At 48.0% G+C, this 21,016-nt stretch overlaps 2 protein-coding genes across 2 annotated transcripts in view; both read left to right on the plus strand.

Moving 5' to 3' along the window:
- Positions 1-21,016, plus strand: part of LOC142258834 (uncharacterized) — a 65,730-nt gene that overhangs the window by 38,234 nt on the left and 6,480 nt on the right. The window lies entirely within an intron of this gene.
- LOC142258828 (gastrula zinc finger protein XlCGF66.1-like) lies at positions 10,074-10,872 on the plus strand. Its single transcript, XM_075331412.1, has 4 exons — positions 10,074-10,153; positions 10,283-10,462; positions 10,544-10,667; positions 10,751-10,872. Exons 1-4 carry the CDS (start codon positions 10,076-10,078, stop codon positions 10,870-10,872), a joined length of 504 nt encoding a protein of 167 aa, XP_075187527.1. The 5' UTR covers positions 10,074-10,075.

Consider the following 21,016-nt stretch of genomic DNA (forward strand, 5'->3'; position numbering starts at 1 on the left):
CCATTTTGGAAACTAGACCCCTCAAGGATTTTATCCAGGGGTATATTGAGCATTTTGAACCCACAGGTACTTCACAGAATTTGATATCAAAAATTATCTGTGGCCTCCAGCACCTCAGCTACCAATCTGCCTGTGGCTTCCAGTATGTCTGCACCTGTCTGAGGTCTCCAGGACGTCTGCGGCTTCCAATACCTCAGTTACCTGTCTGCCTGTGGGTGTCAGTACCTCTTGCAGCCTGTCTGCAGTCTTCAGGACTTCTGCTGTATGCCTGTGACTGGTAGTGCCTCTGCTACTCGTCCCAGGTTTTCCAGGATATCTGCTCCATGTCCGTCCACGGCTTTCAGTCTCCTGTCTGCCTACAGCCTCCATTACCTCACTTTGTGAGCCACTGACAGTATCCAAGACCATGGCTCCCAATGGCGCAGTTACAAACTCTTGTGCTCCACATTGGGCTTTGCGAGTATCCCAGCGTGCTCCATGTGTGGAGCTTCCTAGGCCTATATAAAGCCTATCAAGACATAAACCTGTTCCTTGGTAGTAAGACTGATTGTATGTGCACAGCGACCTGTCTGTGGTCTCCAGAACGTCTCCTGCCTGCGGCTTCTGTACTTCTGCTGTTCGTCCCCGATCTTCCAAGACCTCTGCTACATGTCTGTTTTCAGCTTCCAGTGCCGCACTTTATGAGCCCCTGACAACACTTATATGTACAAATAAAAATGGGAACACATTGTACACACACGGCTCCGCTCCATACACCTCGTACACACACGGCTCCGCTCCGTACACCTCGTACACACACGGCTCCGCTCTGGTACCTCATACACACACGGCTCCGCTTATATGTACAAATAAAAATGGGAACACATTGTACACACACGGCTCCGCTCCGGTACCTCGTACACACATGGCTCCGCTCCGTACACCTCGTACACACGCTGCTCTGCTCTGTACACCTCGTACACACGCGGCTCTGCTCCGTACACCTCGTACACACACGGCTCTGCTCCGTACACATCATACACACATGGCTCCGCTCCGTACACACACGGCTGCGCTCCGTACACCTCGTACACACATGGCTCCGCTCCGTACACCTCGTACACACACGGCTCCGCTCCGTACACCTCGTACACACACGGCTCCGCTCCGTACACCTCGTACACACACGGCTCCACTCCGTACATCTCGTACACACAAGGCTCCGCTCCGTACACCTCGTACATAAACGGCTCTGCTGCGTACACACGCGGCTCCCCTCTGTACACACACGGCTCCGCTCCGTACACGTCGTACACACACGGCTCCGCTCTGTACACCTCGTACACACATGGCTCCGCTCTGTACACCTCGTACACACACGGCTCCGCTCCGTACACCTCGTACACACATGGCTCCACTCCGTACACCTTGTACACACACGGCTCTGCTACGTACACCTCGTACACACACGGCTCCGCTCCGTACACCTTGTACACACACAGCTCCGCTCCGTACACCTCGTACACACTCGGCTCCGCTCCGTACACCTCGTACACACATGGCTCCGCTCCGTACACCTTGTACACACGCGGCTGTGCTACGTACACCTCGTACACACGTGGCTCTGCTCCGTACACCTCGTACACACGCGGCTCTGCTCTGTTCACCTCGTACACACGCGGCTCTGCTCCATACACCTCGTACACACGCGGCTCTGCTCCGTACACCTCGTACACACGCGGCTGTGCTCCGTACACCTCGTACACACGCGGCTCTGCTCTGTACACCTTTTACACATGCGGCTCTGCTCCGTACACCTCGTACACACACGGCTCTGCTCCGTACACCTCGTACACACACGGCTCCGCTTATATGTACAAATAAAAATGGGAACACATTGTACACACACGGCTCCGCTCCGTACACCTCGCACACACACGGCTCCGCTCCGTACACCTCGTACACACACGGCTCCGCTCCGGTACCTCGTACACACATGGCTCCGCTCCGTACACCTCGTACACACGCGCCTCTGCTCTGTACACCTCGTACACACGCGGCTCTGCTCTGTACACCTCGTACACACGCGGCTCTGCTCTGTACACCTCGTACACACGCGGCTCTGCTCTGTACACCTCGTACACACGCGGCTCTGCTCTGTACACCTCGTACACACGCGGCTCTGCTCTGTACACCTCGTACACACGCGGCTCTGCTCCGTACACCTCGTACACACGCGGCTCTGCTCCGTACACATCGTACACACGCGGCTCTGCTCCGTACACATCGTACACACGCGGCTGTGCTCCGTACACCTCGTACACACGCGGCTCTGTTCCGTACACCTCGTACACACGCGGCTCTGCTCCGTACACCTCGTACACACGCGGCTCTGCTCCGTACACCTCGTACACACGCGGCTCTGCTCCGTACACCTCGTACACACGCGGCTGTGCTCCGTACACCTCGTACACACGCGGCTGTGCTCCGTACACCTCGTACACACGCGGCTGTGCTCCGTACACCTCGTACACACGCGGCTCTGCTCCGTACACCTTTTACACACGCGGCTCTGCTCCGTACACCTCGTACACACACGGCCCAGCTCCGTACACCTCGTACACACACGGCTCCGCTCCGTACACCTCGTACACACACGGCTACGCTCCGTACACCTCGTACACACACGGCTACGCTCCGTACACCTCGTACACACGCGGCTCTGCTCCGTACACCTCGTACACACGCGGCCCTGCTCCGTACACCTCGTACACACACGGCTCCGCTCCGTACACCTCGTACACACACGGCTCCGCTCCGTACACCTCGTACACACACGGCTCCGCTCCGTACACCTCGTACACACACGGCTCCGCTCCGTACACCTCGTACACACACGGCTCCGCTCCGTACACCTCGTACACACACGGCTCTGCTCCGTACACCTCGTACACACACGCCTCTGCTACATCCACACTGTAAACCCCTCCTGACCCCACACATAAACTTCCCCTCATCCAGCACCATGACAACCAGCACAGCAGAGTCCTGCATACACTGAGGAGCTGACCATGTGACCCTGACTCCTCCCCTCCATGTGACATCATCACAGGCCCTGTAAGCACAGAGCAGCCATATATCTAGTGTGCGGCTCTGCAGGTGGAGGTAGGTGCAGGGTATTATATATCTAGTGTGCGGCTCTGCAGGTGGAGGTAGGTGCAGGGTATTATATATCTAGTGTGCGGCTCTGCAGGTGGAGGTAGGTGCAGGGTATTATATATCTAGTGTGCGGCTCTGCAGGAGGAGGTAGGTGCAGGGTATTATATATCTAGTGTGCGGCTCTGCAGGAGGAGGTAGGTGCAGGGTATTATATATCTAGTGTGCGGCTCTGCAGGTGGAGGTAGGTGCAGGGTATTATATATCTAGTGTGCGGCTCTGCAGGTGGAGGTAGGTGCAGGGTATTATATATCTAGTGTGCGGCTCTGCAGGTGGAGGTAGGTGCAGGGTATTATATATCTAGTGTGCGGCTCTGCAGGTGGAGGTAGGTGCAGGATATTATATATCTAGTGTGCGGCTCTGCAGGTGGAGGTAGGTGCAGGGTATTATATATCTAGTGTGCGGCTCTGCAGGTGGAGGTAGGTGCAGGGTATTATATATCTAGTGTGCGGCTCTGCAGGTGGAGGTAGGTGCAGGGTATTATATATCTAGTGTGCGGCTCTGCAGGTGGAGGTAGGTGCAGGATATTATATATCTAGTGTGCGGCTCTGCAGGTGGAGGTAGGTGCAGGGTATTATATATCTAGTGTGCGGCTCTGCAGGTGGAGGTAGGTGCAGGGTATTATATATCTAGTGTGCGGCTCTGCAGGTGGAGGTAGGTGCAGGGTATTATATATCTAGTGTGCGGCTCTGCAGGTGGAGGTAGGTGCAGGGTATTATATATCTAGTGTGCGGCTCTGCAGGAGGAGGTAGGTGCAGGGTATTATATATCTAGTGTGCGGCTCTGCAGGTGGAGGTAGGTGCAGGGTATTATATATCTAGTGTGCGGCTCTGCAGGTGGAGGTAGGTGCAGGTTATTATATATCTAGTGTGCGGCTCTGCAGGTGGAGGTAGGTGCAGGGTATTATATATCTAGTGTGCGGTTCTGCAGGTGGAGGTAGGTGCAGGGTATTATATATCTAGTGTGCGGCTCTGCAGGTGGAGGTAGGTGCAGGGTATTATATATCTAGTGTGCGGCTCTGCAGGTGGAGGTAGGTGCAGGGTATTATATATCTAGTGTGCGGCTCTGCAGGAGGAGGTAGGTGCAGGGTATTATATATCTAGTGTGCGGCTCTGCAGGTGGAGGTAGGTGCAGGGTATTATATATCTAGTGTGCGGCTCTGCAGGTGGAGGTAGGTGCAGGGTATTATATATCTAGTGTGCGGCTCTGCAGGTGGAGGTAGGTGCAGGGTATTATATATCTAGTGTGCGGCTCTGCAGGTGGAGGTAGGTGCAGGGTATTATATATCTAGTGTGCGGCTCTGCAGGTGGAGGTAGGTGCAGGGTATTATATATCTAGTGTGCGGCTCTGCAGGTGGAGGTAGGTGCAGGGTATTATATATCTAGTGTGCGGCTCTGCAGGTGGAGGTAGGTGCAGGGTATTATATATCTAGTGTGCGGCTCTGCAGGTGGAGGTAGGTGCAGGGTATTATATATCTAGTGTGCGGCTCTGCAGGTGGAGGTAGGTGCAGGGTATTATATATCTAGTGTGCGGCTCTGCAGGTGGAGGTAGGTGCAGGGTATTATATATCTAGTGTGCGGCTCTGCAGGTGGAGGTAGGTGCAGGGTATTATATATCTAGTGTGCGGCTCTGCAGGAGGAGGTAGGTGCAGGGTATTATATATCTAGTGTGCGGCTCTGCAGGTGGAGGTAGGTGCAGGGTATTATATATCTAGTGTGCGGCTCTGCAGGTGGAGGTAGGTGCAGGGTATTATATATCTAGTGTGCGGCTCTGCAGGTGGAGGTAGGTGCAGGGTATTATATATCTAGTGTGCGGCTCTGCAGGTGGAGGTAGGTGCAGGGTATTATATATCTAGTGTGCGGCTCTGCAGGTGGAGGTAGGTGCAGGGTATTATATATCTAGTGTGCGGCTCTGCAGGTGGAGGTAGGTGCAAGGTATTATATATCTAGTGTGCGGCTCTGCAGGTGGAGGTAGGTGCAGGGTCTCTATTATTTGGGGTCATCATTAACCCCTTCATTTCTCAACTATTTTCAACTTTAACCAGTTCAGGACCAGTTTCCCGCTATTCCTGACCGGCTCATTTACATTCAGTTTAACCCCTTAAGGACGGAGCCAGTTTTGTACTTCATGACTCAGCCATTTTCTACAATTCTGACCAGTGTCACTTTGACAGGTTTCGAGAGGTAACGCCAAAAAGTGAACCCCACGGTTTGTTCCCCACTTTCTTATGAGCGCGGTGATACCCCACATGTGGTCAGATACCTCTGTTTGGACAAATGGGAGGAGCCGGAACAGAAGGAGCAATATTTGAATCTTGGAACACAAATTTGTCTGAAATAGATTGCGGGCCCCATGTCGCATTTGTAGGGTCCTTAAGGTACCTAAACAGCAGAAACCCCTCACAAGTGACCCCAGTTTAGAAACTAGACCCCTCAATGAATTTCTCTAGATGTTTGGTGAGCACATGGAACCCCCGGAGGCTTCACAGGATTTTATAACATTGAGCCGTGAAAATAAAAAAAAAAAAATTCTTTTACCACAAAATTGTTACTTTAACCAGATAGCTTTTATTCACAAGGGTAACAGAAAAAAATACACCATAAAATGTATTGTGCAGATTCTCCTGAGTACACAGATACCTCATATGTGGTGGAAATCAACTGTTTGGGCACACGGAAGGGTTCAGAAGGGAAGGCGCGCCATTTGACTGTAAAATTACCAGGAATCATTAGCGAATGCCATGTCGTGCTTAGAGAGCCCGTAAGGTGCCTAAACAGTGAAGCTCCCCCACAAGTGATCCCATTTTGGAAATTATAACACTCATGAATTTTACCCAGGGGTATATTGAGCATTTTGAACCCACAGGTACTTAACAAAATTTGATAACCTTAGGTTGCTTTACCACCAAATTTCTCACTTTTTCAAGAGGAAACACCAAAAAGTGGACTCCACAGTTTAACCAAATTTTTTTGAGCTCAGTGATACCCCACATGTGGCCAAAAACCTTTGTTTGGACAAGCGGGAGGGCTCAGAACAAAAGGAGCACCATGTAAATTTTGGAAAAGTTGAAATAAATGGCGGGCACCATGTCGCATTTGCAGGGCTCCTAAGGTACCTATACAGCAGAAACCCCCCACAAGTGACCCCATTTTGGACACTACACCACTCAAGAATTTTATTCAGGGTTACAGTGAGCATTTTGACTTCACAGGTAGTTCAAAAAAATGTTGCTGTAGTGCCAAACTTCTCACTTTTAGGCTATGTGCCCACAATCCGGCGACACTGCGTCTAGGACTCAGTGTCAGCCCTTCTGTGCAGATGCCGGTGTCCACAAGAGAATGCAACTGCCCGTACCCATGATCCGGTTTCAGGCCGCTGCGGACTTTATTCTCCCTGCGAAGAACACACTCCTCTCCACAGCATAAACTGACATCCTGCGTCTCAGGAAGCCGCGCCGTAGGTCATTTTACTGTATTTTTCGGACCATAAGACTGTGCGTACCATAAGACGCACCCAGGTTTTAGAGGAAGAAAATAGGAAAATAAAATTTTAACCAAAAAATGTGGTTATGACACACTTGTGGGGCGAGGATCTGCTGCTGACACTGTTATGGGGGTAATGTCCCCAAATTCTCTACTAAGGTACCCCATTCTGGTAACGATCCTCCTGCCTTGTATATGATCCTGCTCATATACCCCTATCCTGCTCATATACCCCCATCCATCCTGCTCATAATATACCCCCATCCATCCTGCTCATAATATACCCCCATCCATCCTGCTCATAATATACCCCCATCCATCCTGCTCATAATATACCCCCATCCATCCTGCTCATATACTCCCATCCATCCTGCTCATATTCCCCCAGCCATCTTGCTCATATTCCCCCATCCATCCTGCTCATATAACCCCCATCCATCCTGGTCATATACCCCCATCCATCCTGCTCATATAACCCCCATCCATCCTGCTCATATAATCCCCATCCATCCTGCTCATATAACCCCCATCCATCCTGCTATATACCCCCATCCTGCTCAAAAAATACCCCCATCCTGGTATATGGCCTGTATCCTATGGCACAGAAAAACAAATAAACGTTTATACTCACCTTTCCTCACACCCTGCAGCATCGATCATCTTCCTTTCTGTCTTAGCAGCAGCGCCTCTGAGTGGAGCCATCACCATGTGTGGAGCCGTCACCGTTATCTGCAGGTTCGCGATGTCTTCCTGTCTGTGCCGGTCAGCTGATCTGTGTGGACACTAGCGGCGCACACAGTGATGACGTCATCGCTGTGCTCACCGCTCTCTACACAGATCAGCTGACCGGCACAGACAGGAAGACATTGCGATACTGCAGGGGGACGGCTCCGCACACGGTGATGGGTGAGTGTACTGATTCACTGCACCCCGCGCTGATAATGATGCACGGGGGGCAGTGAATACAGCCGCACGTGATCACTCCAGGCTGTAGTTGCCAAGGGTGATCACGGCCGGCTGTTAATTATGCGCGCACCCCCCGCCCATCATCCCGCCCACCTGCCAGCGCTGGCTTCAGCGCTGAGAGATGATGGCCGGGAGGGTACATATGAAATGAGTGGGCCCACATGGTCACGGCAGGCGCTGCTACGGCCTGCTTGTGCCCCCGATGACCCGCTCCAACGCAGCACCCTCATTCCCCGCAGCCACATTCAGACTATAAGACGCATCACCCCCCAATTTCCCCCAACATTTGGGGGAAAAAAGTGCGTCTTATAATCCGAAAAATACAGTATGCTGCAGAGAAAAATAGCACAGTGGGCATGAGATTTCTAAACATCCTGCTACTGCGCTTGTACTGCACAACATTGCAGTCAAAACACTCTGCGTCCAAACCACGGCAAATCCTGATCATAGGCACACAGCCTAATAAGCTAGGATAGATAGATGGCTAGATAAATAGATGTAATGCACATATATAATGTCCCACCCCTTTGCATATTCTAAGCTGGCACCATTTAGTAACTTTCATGTGGCACTAAAGGGTGTTTAACCTTGTATTTAGCCCAAAAAAAGAATAAATTAAATAAATAATTAAAAAAAACCCATCAAAACAAAAAAAACGAGCTAGGGTAAAGCAGACGGCTGCAGACCACAGCTGGCAGCTTCCCCTTGGCTGGTATTCCAATATGAAGGTCTCCCAATGTTGTTTTTTTTTTAATTTATAAGTAATTAAAAAAAAAGTGGGTTCCCCCCAAAATTGGATTTCCAGCCAAGGTAAAGTGGACAGCTGTGGTCTTTTATTCTCTGGGTGGAAAGAACAATGGTTATTTGGCCCTTCCCAGCCTAAACATAGCAGGCCGCAGCCGCCCAGAAGTGGCGCATCCGTTAGATGCGCAAATTCTGGTGCTTCGCTCCGGCTCTTCCCATTGCCCTGGTGCGGTGGCAAATGGGGTAATAAATGGGATGGTTGGGGTTAGGGTTTACGGCGTCTATCAGATACCCGACATCACTAATCCAGTCAGTAATAAAAAAAAGACAATAAAAATGTATTTGGAAAAACACTCCCTAACACATTCCCTCTTTCACCAATTTATTGAAAAGAAAAAAAAAATCTGATCCGCCGTAATCCATTTTGGAGGTCCTACGATGACTATGGCCCTTCCAGAATATGGGGGGCATGCTAAGAGAATGTATCCCCCATTTTCTGGAAGTGCAAACCCTCCATGTGAGGAGTGTGGTTGCAGTGATGCTGCTACACTCACACTCCCCGGGTCCACAGTATGGCAGTGTGAGCTGCAGTAGCTCAGTGTCACTACTAGCAGGGAGCCATCTGAGTGCCTCACTGCACAAGTGGCCAGCATCTTCTGAGAAGGCAGAGGAGGGATCGTGGGGGATCGTCACTGCAGGAGGCAACGGGAGACCGGGGATTGACGGGGTGACCTGGCTGGACCTGGGGAGAACTTTGATGTCGCATCTGACATGTCAGATACGACAAAACTCAGAGAAGGAGGATGAACGCAGCGTGTGTGCCGGCCATTTTAGATGATCGGGTGGGGCGTGGGACTGGGGGGGCATTCTGGCCACATCGGGGGACCGGGGGGAGGCGACTTATCTCCCATCTGACATGACTGATCATGCCAGATGGGAGATAAATCATTTTTCTCAGCCCGAATCTTGCTCTCCAGGGTCTAAGCTACCCTCGGTAGCTAAAACCATGGACATTTTGCGATGCTGGGGGCCGGTATACACTTTATTTCTTTATTGCTTGCCGGCAGCAGCGGGAGGGGATTAACAGTATGATCGCTAGGACATTATTTTACTGCCAGCGGTCATTAAGGGGTTAAAGTCTACAAGCTCTGAAACCAGTTTAGAATATCTAAAAAAAAATTATTTACATAATTTTTCCAGTTTAGGAGTGAAATATAATGTGGGCATATTTTATAATGGGGTTAATTTTCCCATTTTGTTGCCTTCATACAAGAAATGGGTGGTAAATTGTGCGTCAGCGAGTGCACAGATCCGTACACCATGTGTGGCCCCTCTTCTTCCGTTAGAAACAAGAATACATCGAATCCTAATTCCATTGCCCTGTTCTTAACCGAAAAACGCGAAAAAAATGTTTTGTTTTTGCTCTTTTGTATTTTCCTACTCTTATTCCGGGAGCAATTACTATGTTATTTTTCCGTTCAGATAATGTGCTACTTTTACAGTTGTACTATTTACATAGCACATTTCATGTTTGAATATTTTTTAGTTCCCAAATTATATCTCACCTCCCTTATCTCCATTAATTTTACATATCGGCTCATCTCCTTCCCATTCAGGTCCTTATAATATCGTATCCTGTCAGTGGAGATCTTCTATAGAAGAGAATTCTCCTGATTGCCCCGTGAAGGATGGATATGGACAGGGACAAGATGGTGGAGAGGATATTACACCTCACCCTAGAGATCCTCTTCCGGCTTACTGGAGAGGTGAGAGATTCTGATGACGTCACATTACATCATTCTTATCTATGGGAATAACAGATGGACAGAACTGGAGAGGTGAGGACTCTGGAAATGTCTGGAGTGAGATTTATTACTGTGTCTCTCCATAACCAGGATTACACAGTAGTGAAGAAGACCTCTAGTGAGCGCTGTCAGGCCCCTGTGTCTGAGGGATGGGGAAGACCCCTGAGCCCAATCACGGGGCCTCCACCTCACCCCCCGATACATGAGGACATCAATGACCAGAAGATCCTAGAACTCACCTACAAGATGATTGAGCTGCTGACTGGAGAGGTGACACTGCTGGGAATGCTGGGACATTATACAGTAACGCTATGAAGGGATCGGGGGTGACGGTATCATTGTATGTGTCAGGTTCCTATAAGGTGTCAGGACGTCACCGTCTATTTCTCCATGGAGGAGTGGGAGTATTTAGAAGGACACACAGATCTGTACAAGGACGTCATGATGGAGGTTCCCCAGCCCCTCACATCACCAGGTAATAGACAGGACTAAATACACACGGCCTATAATTATCTGTATGTAAGGAATGAATTCAGTCCCTGTATGTGTCTCCTTCAGGTCTATCCAGTAAGAGGACAACACCAGAGAGATGTCCCCGTCCTCTTTTCCCACAGGACTGTAAACAAGAAGACCCCGAAGTTCCTCAGGATCATCAGGTAGATGGAGAGAAGGTGCCATGAAATCCCCCTATGATGTGTAGACGGCTGTGAAGGTCTTGTGCTCAGTCTTGTTTTATCCTCCAGTATTATATGTGTTATACTTGTGTAATGAGAGCGGTGGAGATGGCAGGATTAGAGCTGATCATAGATGGGACTTCTCCATCTGTCTGTGACTTTTGGATCACATTTATCTCGTTCTCTATGCTGAACACTTACATCAGAGTTTTGACACCAAGTTATCAGACAGAGAGAGGTCGCTCCTATCCAATGGGCCAGAAGGTTGCAGCGCAAGCCAGTACTAGTTGGATCTGCTTTGCCTTCCACTTAGCTGTGCAGACTATCCTTGTGCTGGCGCTGCCAGGGTTAAGCAGACCCTTGTGTCTTTCTTGGCTTACCATCCTGAGTTGTCTCAGCTGTTCTGATTTCTGCACTCCCCCTGGTATAAGTACTCACAACTTTACCTCCGTAGTTGCCAGTGATAACTTGCTTTTCCATGGTCCTGGCATGGAGGTGTGAGCCATGGAAAGAGAAATTGTTTTGAATTTGATCCTGGAGATTGCTGCCAGGAAGTTTTCTTTGGTGTCTTCCTATTGATCATCTCCCTTTTTATTCATTTCTCTTTCCATCCCCCTTTTTTACTACTTGTTTGGGAATGCAGTTCCTTTTTCTTTTACCTGTCGTTTTCCTTTTGTGTCATTATCATAAAGCGGGACTAGTGTTCCTCCTGCCCTGCTCCCTAGACACGGATATGATTAGGGTAAGACAGGGATAGACACGTGATTGCCGCACATGGGGAAAGAACCTGTCTTGGGACATCGGGGAGCTCAGGGTTGCTCAGAGTAAGTGACAGGGTTTATCCTTCCTGTTCTTCCCTAGAGGCAGTGGTTCCCACCCCATCATTCTCATGATACACCGCTCAGCCTCTTGGTGGAACACAACAACCAGGGACTGCCCTGTATTGGTAACTGGTGCCTACTGTCAGCAAAGTCTAACCTCAGAGGCTCTGGTGATGACTGGGTAGGCACTTAATCATGCCCCTCCAGGTAAGCCCAGTCCAGGACACAGTGAGGCTACACCCTTCTCCTAAACCTATTAGCATGACCGGTTTACATGTAATTCTTCAAATGACATGATTCTGATGAAACCCCCAAAAGATCTATTAACTGTAATGAGGCAGCAGAGTTAGGGGCACTTTGCACACTACGACATCGCAAGTGCGATGTCGGTGGGGTCATGTTGAAAGTGACGCACTTCCGGCGTCGCTTTTGACATCGTAGTGTGTAAATCCTAGATGATACGTTTAACGAGCGCAAAATCGTCGTAATCGTATCATCGGTGTAGTGTCGGGGAATTCCATAATTACGCTGCTGCGACGGTACGATGTTGTTCCTCGCTCCTGCGGCAGCACACATCGCTGTGTGAAGCCGTTGGAGCGAGGAACATCACCTTACCTGCTACCTGCAGCTCATGCCGACTATGCTGAAGGAAGGAGGTGGGCGGGATGTTTAAGTCCCGCTCTGCTCTGCCCCTCCGCTACTATTTGCCGCCTGCCGTATGACGTCACAGTGACGCCACACGACCCGCCCCCTTAATAAGGAGGCGGTTCTCCAGCCAGAGTGACGTCGCAGGGCAGGTGACTGCATGTGAAGCTGCAGTAGCGATAATGTTCGCTACACCAGCAATCACACGATATTGCAGCTGCGACAGGGGCGGGGACTATCGCGCACAGCATCGCAGCATCGGCTTGCGATGTCGTAGTGTGCAAAGTGCCCCTTAGACTGGACTCCTCATGGCAGCGCAGCAATCATCCCTATCTAGTGAACGGTTATCTCCAGTAATTGTATTATTACAGCGGATTCTTTATGATGTCACATCGCCATCTTCTCCCCATTCAGGTCCCTACAATATCGGATCCTCTCAGTGGAGATCTTCTATATAAGAGAATTCTCCTGATTGACCTATCAAGGATGGATATGGACAGGGACAAGATGGCGGAGAGGATATTACACCTCACCCTAGAGATCCTCTTCCGGCTTACTGGAGAGGTGAGAGATTCTGATGACGTCACATTACATCATTCTTATCTATGGGAATAACAGATGGACAGAACTGGAGACGTGAGGACTCTGGAAATGTCTGGAGTGAGATTTATTACTGTGTCTCTCCATAACCAGGATTACACAGTAGTGAAGAAGACCTCTAGTGAGCGCTGTCAGGCCCCTGTGTCTGAGGGATGGGGAAGACCCCTGAGCCCAATTACGGGGCCTCCACCTCACCCCCCGATACATGAGGACATCAGTGACCAGAAGATCCTAGAACTCGCCTACAAGATGATTGAGCTGCTGACTGGAGAGGTGACACTGCTGGGAATGCTGGGACATTATACAGTAACGCTATGAAGGGATCGGGGGTGACGGTATCATTGTATGTGTCAGGTTCCTATAAGGTGTCAGGATGTCACCGTCTATTTCTCCATGGAGGAGTGGGAGTATTTAGAAGGACACAAAGATCTCTACAAGGATGTCATGATGGAGGTTCCCCAGCCCCTCACATCACCAGGTAATAGACAGGACTAAATACACACGGCCTATAATTATCTGTATGTAAGGAATGAATTCAGCCCCTGTATGTGTCTCCTCCAGGTCTATCCAGTAAGAGGACAACACCAGAGAGATGTCCCCGTCCTCTTCTCCCACAGGACTGTAAACAAGAAGATCCCGATGTTCCTCAGGATCATCAGGTAGATGGAGAGAAGGTGCCATGAAATCCCCCTATGATGTGTAGACGGCTGTGAAGGTCTTGTGCTCAGTCTTGTTTTATCCTCCAGTATTATATGTGTTATACTTGTGTAATGAGAGCGGTGGAGATGGCAGGATTAGAGCTGATCATAGATGGGACTTCTCCATCTGTCTGTGACTTTTACAATATTTGTTTCAGGGGGAAGATCTGACCCATATTAATACTACAGAGACATATGTGAGGGGTGATGAGCGGAGTAAAGAGGAGATTCCTACAGATAACCGCCCAGGTGAGTAGTGACCGCTAAATGCAGAGAAGTCACAGATTCTTCTCAGTCACCGGCTGTGGCTGCTTTATCAGGGTTGTAGTCCGGCCATATCAAATGGTCACCATTCTGCTGCTAGACCACCACATGCTCCTCCACCCAAAACTGTCCCCATTATTTCGGGCATTGGACGCCCTTCTGTTGGAGTGAGATCTGTATCAGCCAGATCTTACAGGTAGGATCCATCCTATCCCCTGAAATTAGAAGATGTTGACCCTTAGCTGCCCAGATCTCTAATCTGCAAAGCCAAATGACAGCGTACGTAGAATGTGCAGACAACTTAGAAAATCCTGGGAAGAAGAATCTAATCTGTATGGTGGACCCCTAAGAGAAAGCGGAGGGTAATGATGCTGGTGACTTCCTAGAATCTCGGCATCTTATTGATGAATCTTCCTTCTCTCCCTTCTGCTGAATGTGCTGATCGGGTCGTTACAAAGGTCCAGTCTTTCTTGCCAAACTTCCCTTTTATGACAAGACCCCAGTGAAATTCCTCCTTTCCGGGCAGTCACAATACATGTGAAATAGATCTGCAGCCTCTGAGTTACACATGGGACCATTAGAAGATTTAATATTTCCGATCTCGGGCATAAAGGCCGGGGACGGTGTAACCTAAGAATTACCAGAAATTGAAAACTTTCTCATTTTCTTAGACAGGAGAACATTAGTAGACTTTACAATTATTTCTTATTGTTTATAGTTTAATAAGTTTTTATTTATTTATTTATTTATTCATTCAATAATTATCAAATACTTTTTACAATCCTATTTGAATAAAAAAACAGAACGTCATAGCAAATGGTGCTAGGGTGTACCGTGTTTCCCCGAAAATAAGACGTCCCCCGAAAATAAGACATAGCAGGAGTTTTCAGGGATGCTTTAATATAAGACATCCCCTGAAAATAAGACATAGCTGCGGTCAATAATGAAGTGTCATGCAGTGGTGAAAGAGTTAAAGACACTGCAGGACACTTCATTATAGGCAGCGGGCACCCCCAGAAGAGAGAAGACAGAAGAAAGAAGACCCCCGATCATACTTACCAGAAGCCGACCGGGAGCAGGTGAGCGCATCAAGGTCCTGCAGCGGCGGAACACACACACACACACATAAGACCAGACACACACATCAGATCACACACACCTCACACACACATCAGATCGTATCCACACACTCACAACCTCCGGCGATATCGCTTGCTTCTCGGCGGCGATACTGTGCACTGTGCAGTGACCTTCCAGGACCTGCCGGAGGATCACATGGCCGGAAGCATGCGGTATCTCCGGATGTTGTGAGTGTTTGAGCGCGCATGTGCGATATCGTCAGTGTATGTGTGAGTGTATGCGATCGGATGTGTGCGTGTATGCGATCGGATGTGTGCGTGTGTTCTGATGTGTGTGTGTGTGAGTGTATGCGATCGGATCTGTGAGTGTCGGCAGAGGAGCACGGCGTGCAGCACAGCTGCTGGGACCGCCCACCGGAGGGCACAGGGAGAAGTGAGGTGTGTGTGTGAGTGTATGCGATCAGGTGTGTGCGTGTATACTGTCTGATGTGTGACTGTGTGTGAATGTAAGCGATCGGATCTGTGAGTGTCGGCAGGGGGCAGAGGAGCACGGCGTGTAGCAGAGCTGCTGGGATCGTGGGGTGGGTGTGTGTTTGTGTGTGAGTGTGATCTGATGTGTGTGTGAGATCTGATGTGTGTGTGAGATCTGATGTGTGTGTGAGATCTGATGTGTGTGTGAGATCTGATGTCAGCCAGACGCAGGGGAGCACAGCTGCAGGGAGATCACAGGGAGAAGTGTGTGTGTGTGTGTGTGTGTGTGTGTGTGTGTGTGTGCGTGTGCGTGAGATCTGATGTCAGCCAGACGCAGGGGAGGCGTGCAGCTTACCTGCTGGGAGATCACAGACGGATCTGGGAGCCATACAGATGCCCTGGGCTGGTAAGTATGACCATCCTGGGATGGGGGGGGTCTGCTTTTTGTGGGGGGTAAACGTACCCCCAACCATGTCTCCTTGAGAATAAGACACCCCCTGAAAATAAGACATAGTGCTTTTTTCAGGGCAAAAAAAAATATAAGACAGTGTCTTATTTTCGGGGAAACAGGGTAGGAAGAAGAACACACACCATGAAACATAAAATATGGTAACACATTAGGGAGCACAATAAGGGAAGAAAAGCCCCAATTCAATTACAAAAAGCCTTATATCATTACTAGATGTAACATGGATTGGTTACCAAGTCCCAAAGTCGGGAGAGCTGAAGGAAGACCGGGGTAACCATGTCCTGATATTCATAAGACTCAGAAAGGAGCCAATCATATGAAATTATTACATTTTCCATCGGTATTACAAATTCCACAGATTCAGCCCATTCCAGCTTAGAGGGGAGAGGATGATCTCCAGTGTATAGGGAGGACTTGCCTCATTGCTGTCAGAGATATTCAGAAGAGACCTTTCTTGATGGATGAAACTGACATTGGCAATACTGAAAGCTACGCGGCTTCTGGAGAGTACGTAGTGTTGTACCAAGTGATTTTTTTTAACTAGAATGTTTTTATTAAGATTTTCAATATACAAACAAACCCACATTAGAGGCTAACTTGCCTCTTACCTAAACCCAACCCTCCCCCCTACTTACAGACCCCAAACAAACCTTTTCATAAGGAAAAAAATACAGAATAATGCAGCTCTTTACAGTAAATACTGCTCATCAGATAATGTCCGAGATACATTAATAATTTACAAGTTCAGATTAAAGTGAATTTTAGCAGTAAATTTAGTATCTAAACTTTCCGTGCTGTTCACCACATCACTCCCTTATACATTAATTTCTTTTAGGTTGAACCCTTACACCTCCACAGTAGCTATTAAAATAGACCCAAACGAAATCTAGCCAGCTCTCTCGAGGCTAGCCCCGTACCCTTGATCCATTGGGCCCATATTTTTTCAAACTTAAGCACACAGTTTCTTTTACAATATATGCCTTTCTCCAGATTTACCAGACAATTTTATTTATATATTCTGCGATTGTGGGGGTTTGGTCGGAAATACAATACTGAGCTATCAATTTTCTGGCCATAAAAAGCGTTCCAAAGGGTTTATTAAAGAGGTCAAAGATTGAGTCCAAAACTTGCCCCTCCAAATATTGGTCATATTGCCCCTCCAAATATTGGTCATATTGCCCACAGCTGAGTCACATCTCCAACACTTATCAGATGTCATGTATGAAAAAGGAAAAACGTCTCACTGGAGAAAATAGTACCGGTGCATGGATGACCTGATCCGGCTCACAGGTAAATAGCAAAAAATAGAGATGAAAAATCCAGCAGCAGCATATAAAATGTAGAAATTTATTATTACAAAATTAAAAAGCCCATGATGAAAATATATTAGGGCATGTAGAGAGCAATGAAACGTCAATGCGTTCAAGCAAAGAAAAGCTCTTCATCATGACAGAAACACAATGCTCCTAACACAGTACATATAGAAATGAAAAACCCATGTCATCTATGAGGTTTTATTGTTTACTAATTGATACATATGTCTTGTCTTATCCAAATGCAGATTATATTTTGACCATCCGACATGATTGAATGCAGGTTTCAGACCTTACCAGCCTGTTACAGCCAGTGATAAATATTGTTTGACCTGTCACCTGCTCATTATCTTCACTCTAACAGCTTTATAGGTAGTTTTATTGTGACTCTTGACTAGTGATGGGTGAACTTTTACAGTTCAGGGTCCATACTGAACATATACTGTTCAGGCACAAGGTCCCGAACATGAGTTTTCCTGGGAAGCTCGTATTACAGTTCAGCTCCAGGGGCACATTATTATAAACATTATGATTACACTTTCCGGTCCCTCAACGCGTCCTGCTGACCCGCTTAGCTGCTGTCTACAGGCTGCTACTGCTTCCGGGTTTGGTCATTAACTTCCGGCGGTATTCACTGCACTGCTCGTCACTCAGCAGTCTTCGGCTTTTTTTGGCTGTGTTCTGTGACGTCAGGGTTCACCCGAGTCCATGGCTCAGCCATGGACTTGACTGAACTTTGACTGTCACTGTCAGCGTCAGCCTGCTTCATCGTTTTGTACAGACAAGCGTCTATACAGAGCAAGAAGCAGGCTGAGGGTACAGTTCCACTTGTGTATGACTCCTGCGAGTCTCGCATCGGTATCACCCGACACGGCCTGACGCTCTCTGGACACAAGCGTGCAGCTGCATGGAAATACATGCAACCAACCTGCTCCTTGAGGAGAGTGTGCGGCCATGCTGGGTGATGCAATGCAAGATTCGCGCGAGTCATACGCAAGTAGAATCATCCCACTTGGCAGGAGAAAATGATCTATTGAGCCCTGTTCCCATGTCCCCTGAAATGTAACCAGGGAATTTAAGCGTTCTGCTTCCCTCAACAACCTACTCCGCAGAAAAACACAATGGGAAGGAGCTTCTTCTTTGATCTAAAGTTTTTCAAACTCCATTAAGGGTCTGAGCCAAACCTGTGATTGAGACCAGATATGTGACTTTTTTTTTTTAATTAAATGTTTTTATTAAAGTTTTACAAGTTACAACCAAATAAACATTGGAGGCTACCCAGCCGCTACACAGCCTCTACCCCCCTCCCAACCCTCCCCTCCCCAACAAACAGTCTTGTAGAGAGAGATAATGTCAAATCTGCAGCTCCACACATTCCTGGACAAAAGTTCTTAAGTACCATTATTACATTTATCAATTAATCCAATTAGACTTTTGTTTTTCTTTGAGTTTTTGCTTTGTTTGGCATTGTACACAGTTAAATGTCATTTTTGATGAAGAATCTAACCTGTTCCCATGCTACTCTCTTCTCCCCAAACCTCCGTCATCATTATAGATACATTCTGAAGAAATTTCTCGCCCTTTTCCCTTATCAATTTAGAGTAAGCCCAATCTAAACCTAATCAGTTCCCTCGAAGCCATCCCTGACCCGTCTATCCATCGTGCCCATATTTTTTCAAATTTGATGACGCCATTTCTTTTCCGGTATATACATTTATCACCCAATTAACTTTTTTGACATATTCAGATATTGTAGGACTGTGGTCCGAGATCCAGTGTTGAGCGATTAGTTTCCTGGCAATATATAATAGTCTAGATACGGCCACTTTGCCCTCCTCCTTCAAAGGTAAATCCTCCATGTATCCCAGAATACATACAAAGGGAGTTAAGCTCGTCTCTATCGTATATACTCTATCGATTATTTCTGTCACCTCTCTCCAGTAATGTTCAATATCAGGACACGACCACATCATATGTAATAGATCTGCGGAACATAATTTGCATCGCGAGCAGAAGGGGTCAGTTCTAACTCCAATATCAAACAGGAATCTAGGAGTGCGATATACTTGGTGAATAACGTACAGGTGTGACAGTCTGTATGCCTCCCCCAATGATAGACTAGGAATTCTTTCTAAAATTTCTACCCATTGGTTGTCCTCAATAGGTCCTATAGCTCGTTCCCATTTTTCTTTTGCGTTTACTGGACAACTCCGGTGCACCAGATATAATAGATCCCAATATAAACGAGAGATCACTCCCACTGAGCCTCTAGAGGTTGCTATGCATTGCATGACTTTGTTCTGCTCCAATGCTCTACCCGTAATAGAGATTTCTGCCTGATAGGCATGTCTCAGTTGCAAGTACTTATAAAACTCCGAATTCTGGATCCCAAACTCCGCTTGCAACGGAGGGAAGCCTCTGAGTTGGCCCCCTCCACAATATGTGTGAATCTATTTATCCCTCTCAGAGCCCAGCTCCCAAACCCCTCTAAACGATGCATGTTAGGTAACCATGGAGTTCTCCATATAGAGGTATATTGTGAAATTCCCTGAATGTCTTGTAGTTTTTTAGTTTTATCCCAAAGTTTTTGGATTAGTAATGGGGCTGGGCAACTATTAGCAGCAGCTCTGAAGCCTCCTGCCTCTAGAACCTCGTATAGACTAGTGGAGTGAAAATATTTTTGTAAAATCATATACTGTGCCCCCCCCCCCCCTCCAGGGTCCTCCCATCCCCGAATGTGCTGAAACTGAGCCACCAAATAGTAAACCCATGGATTGGGTACCGCCAGACCTCCACTACTTTTATCCCTCTGCAGGGTCTCGAGCCTAATGCGCGGCATCTGTCCGCCCCAGATCAATTCCCGGAATAATGCGTTTACCTTATGGAAAAATCTTTGTGTGGTCCATTGTGGAGAGTTGTGTAGCTTGTATAGTAGTTGGGGCATCCAGATCATTTTGATAAGGTTAGTGCGGCCAACTGCTGAGAAGGGCAGGCGAGACCAGACTTCCTTCTTATCCTTAAATTTTGACAGAATAGGGGTTAGCTTGAGACTCTCAAAATCATCAACACGAGTGGTAACCATTATCCCCAAATATTTAAACTGGGCAACAACCTGTAGGCCCGAGTGTACGTAGTTAGGTGACTTTGTGGTTCCACCCACCGGAAGTAATACAGATTTTTCCCAGTTGATTAATAGACATGAGTACTTCCCAAATTCTTGTATAACCCCCATTGCCCTTGGCAGTGATGTTGCATTGGCCAGAAAAAGGAGTGTGTCATCTGCGTACAACGCTATTTTTTCCTCCTGAACCCTTTTATGTCTGAATTGGATCTAACCATTGCCGCCATAGGCTCAACGGCCAGAGCAAATAGTAAGGGGGATAGCGGGCATCCCTGGTGGGTGCCCCTACCTAGGTAGAAAGGAGAAGTAAGGCATCCATTAACTTTGATCCTAGCAGTAGGTTTATTATATTGAAGTCTTTCCCAGGAAATAAAATCCCTCCCCAGTCCAAATCTGTCAAGTACTGCCCAGAGAAACTCCCACTCAATAGAGTCGAAAGCCTTAGCGGTGTCTAGGGAGCAAATTACTCTATCCCCTGAGTTATCAACTGGCAATTGTAGGTTGAGGTGTAACCGTCGTATATTCACTGCCATTGATCTAGAAAGCATGAACCCCGACTGGTCCGAATGGATTAGTGAAAGTATAACGTTATTAAGTCTGGAAGCTAGTACTTTAGCTATTATTTTGATATCTGTAGGTAACAGAGAGATAGGTCTATAAAAGTCAGGG

Source organism: Anomaloglossus baeobatrachus (genome assembly GCF_048569485.1).
Source record: "Anomaloglossus baeobatrachus isolate aAnoBae1 chromosome 5 unlocalized genomic scaffold, aAnoBae1.hap1 SUPER_5_unloc_13, whole genome shotgun sequence".
NCBI classification, from domain to species: domain Eukaryota; kingdom Metazoa; phylum Chordata; class Amphibia; order Anura; family Aromobatidae; genus Anomaloglossus; species Anomaloglossus baeobatrachus.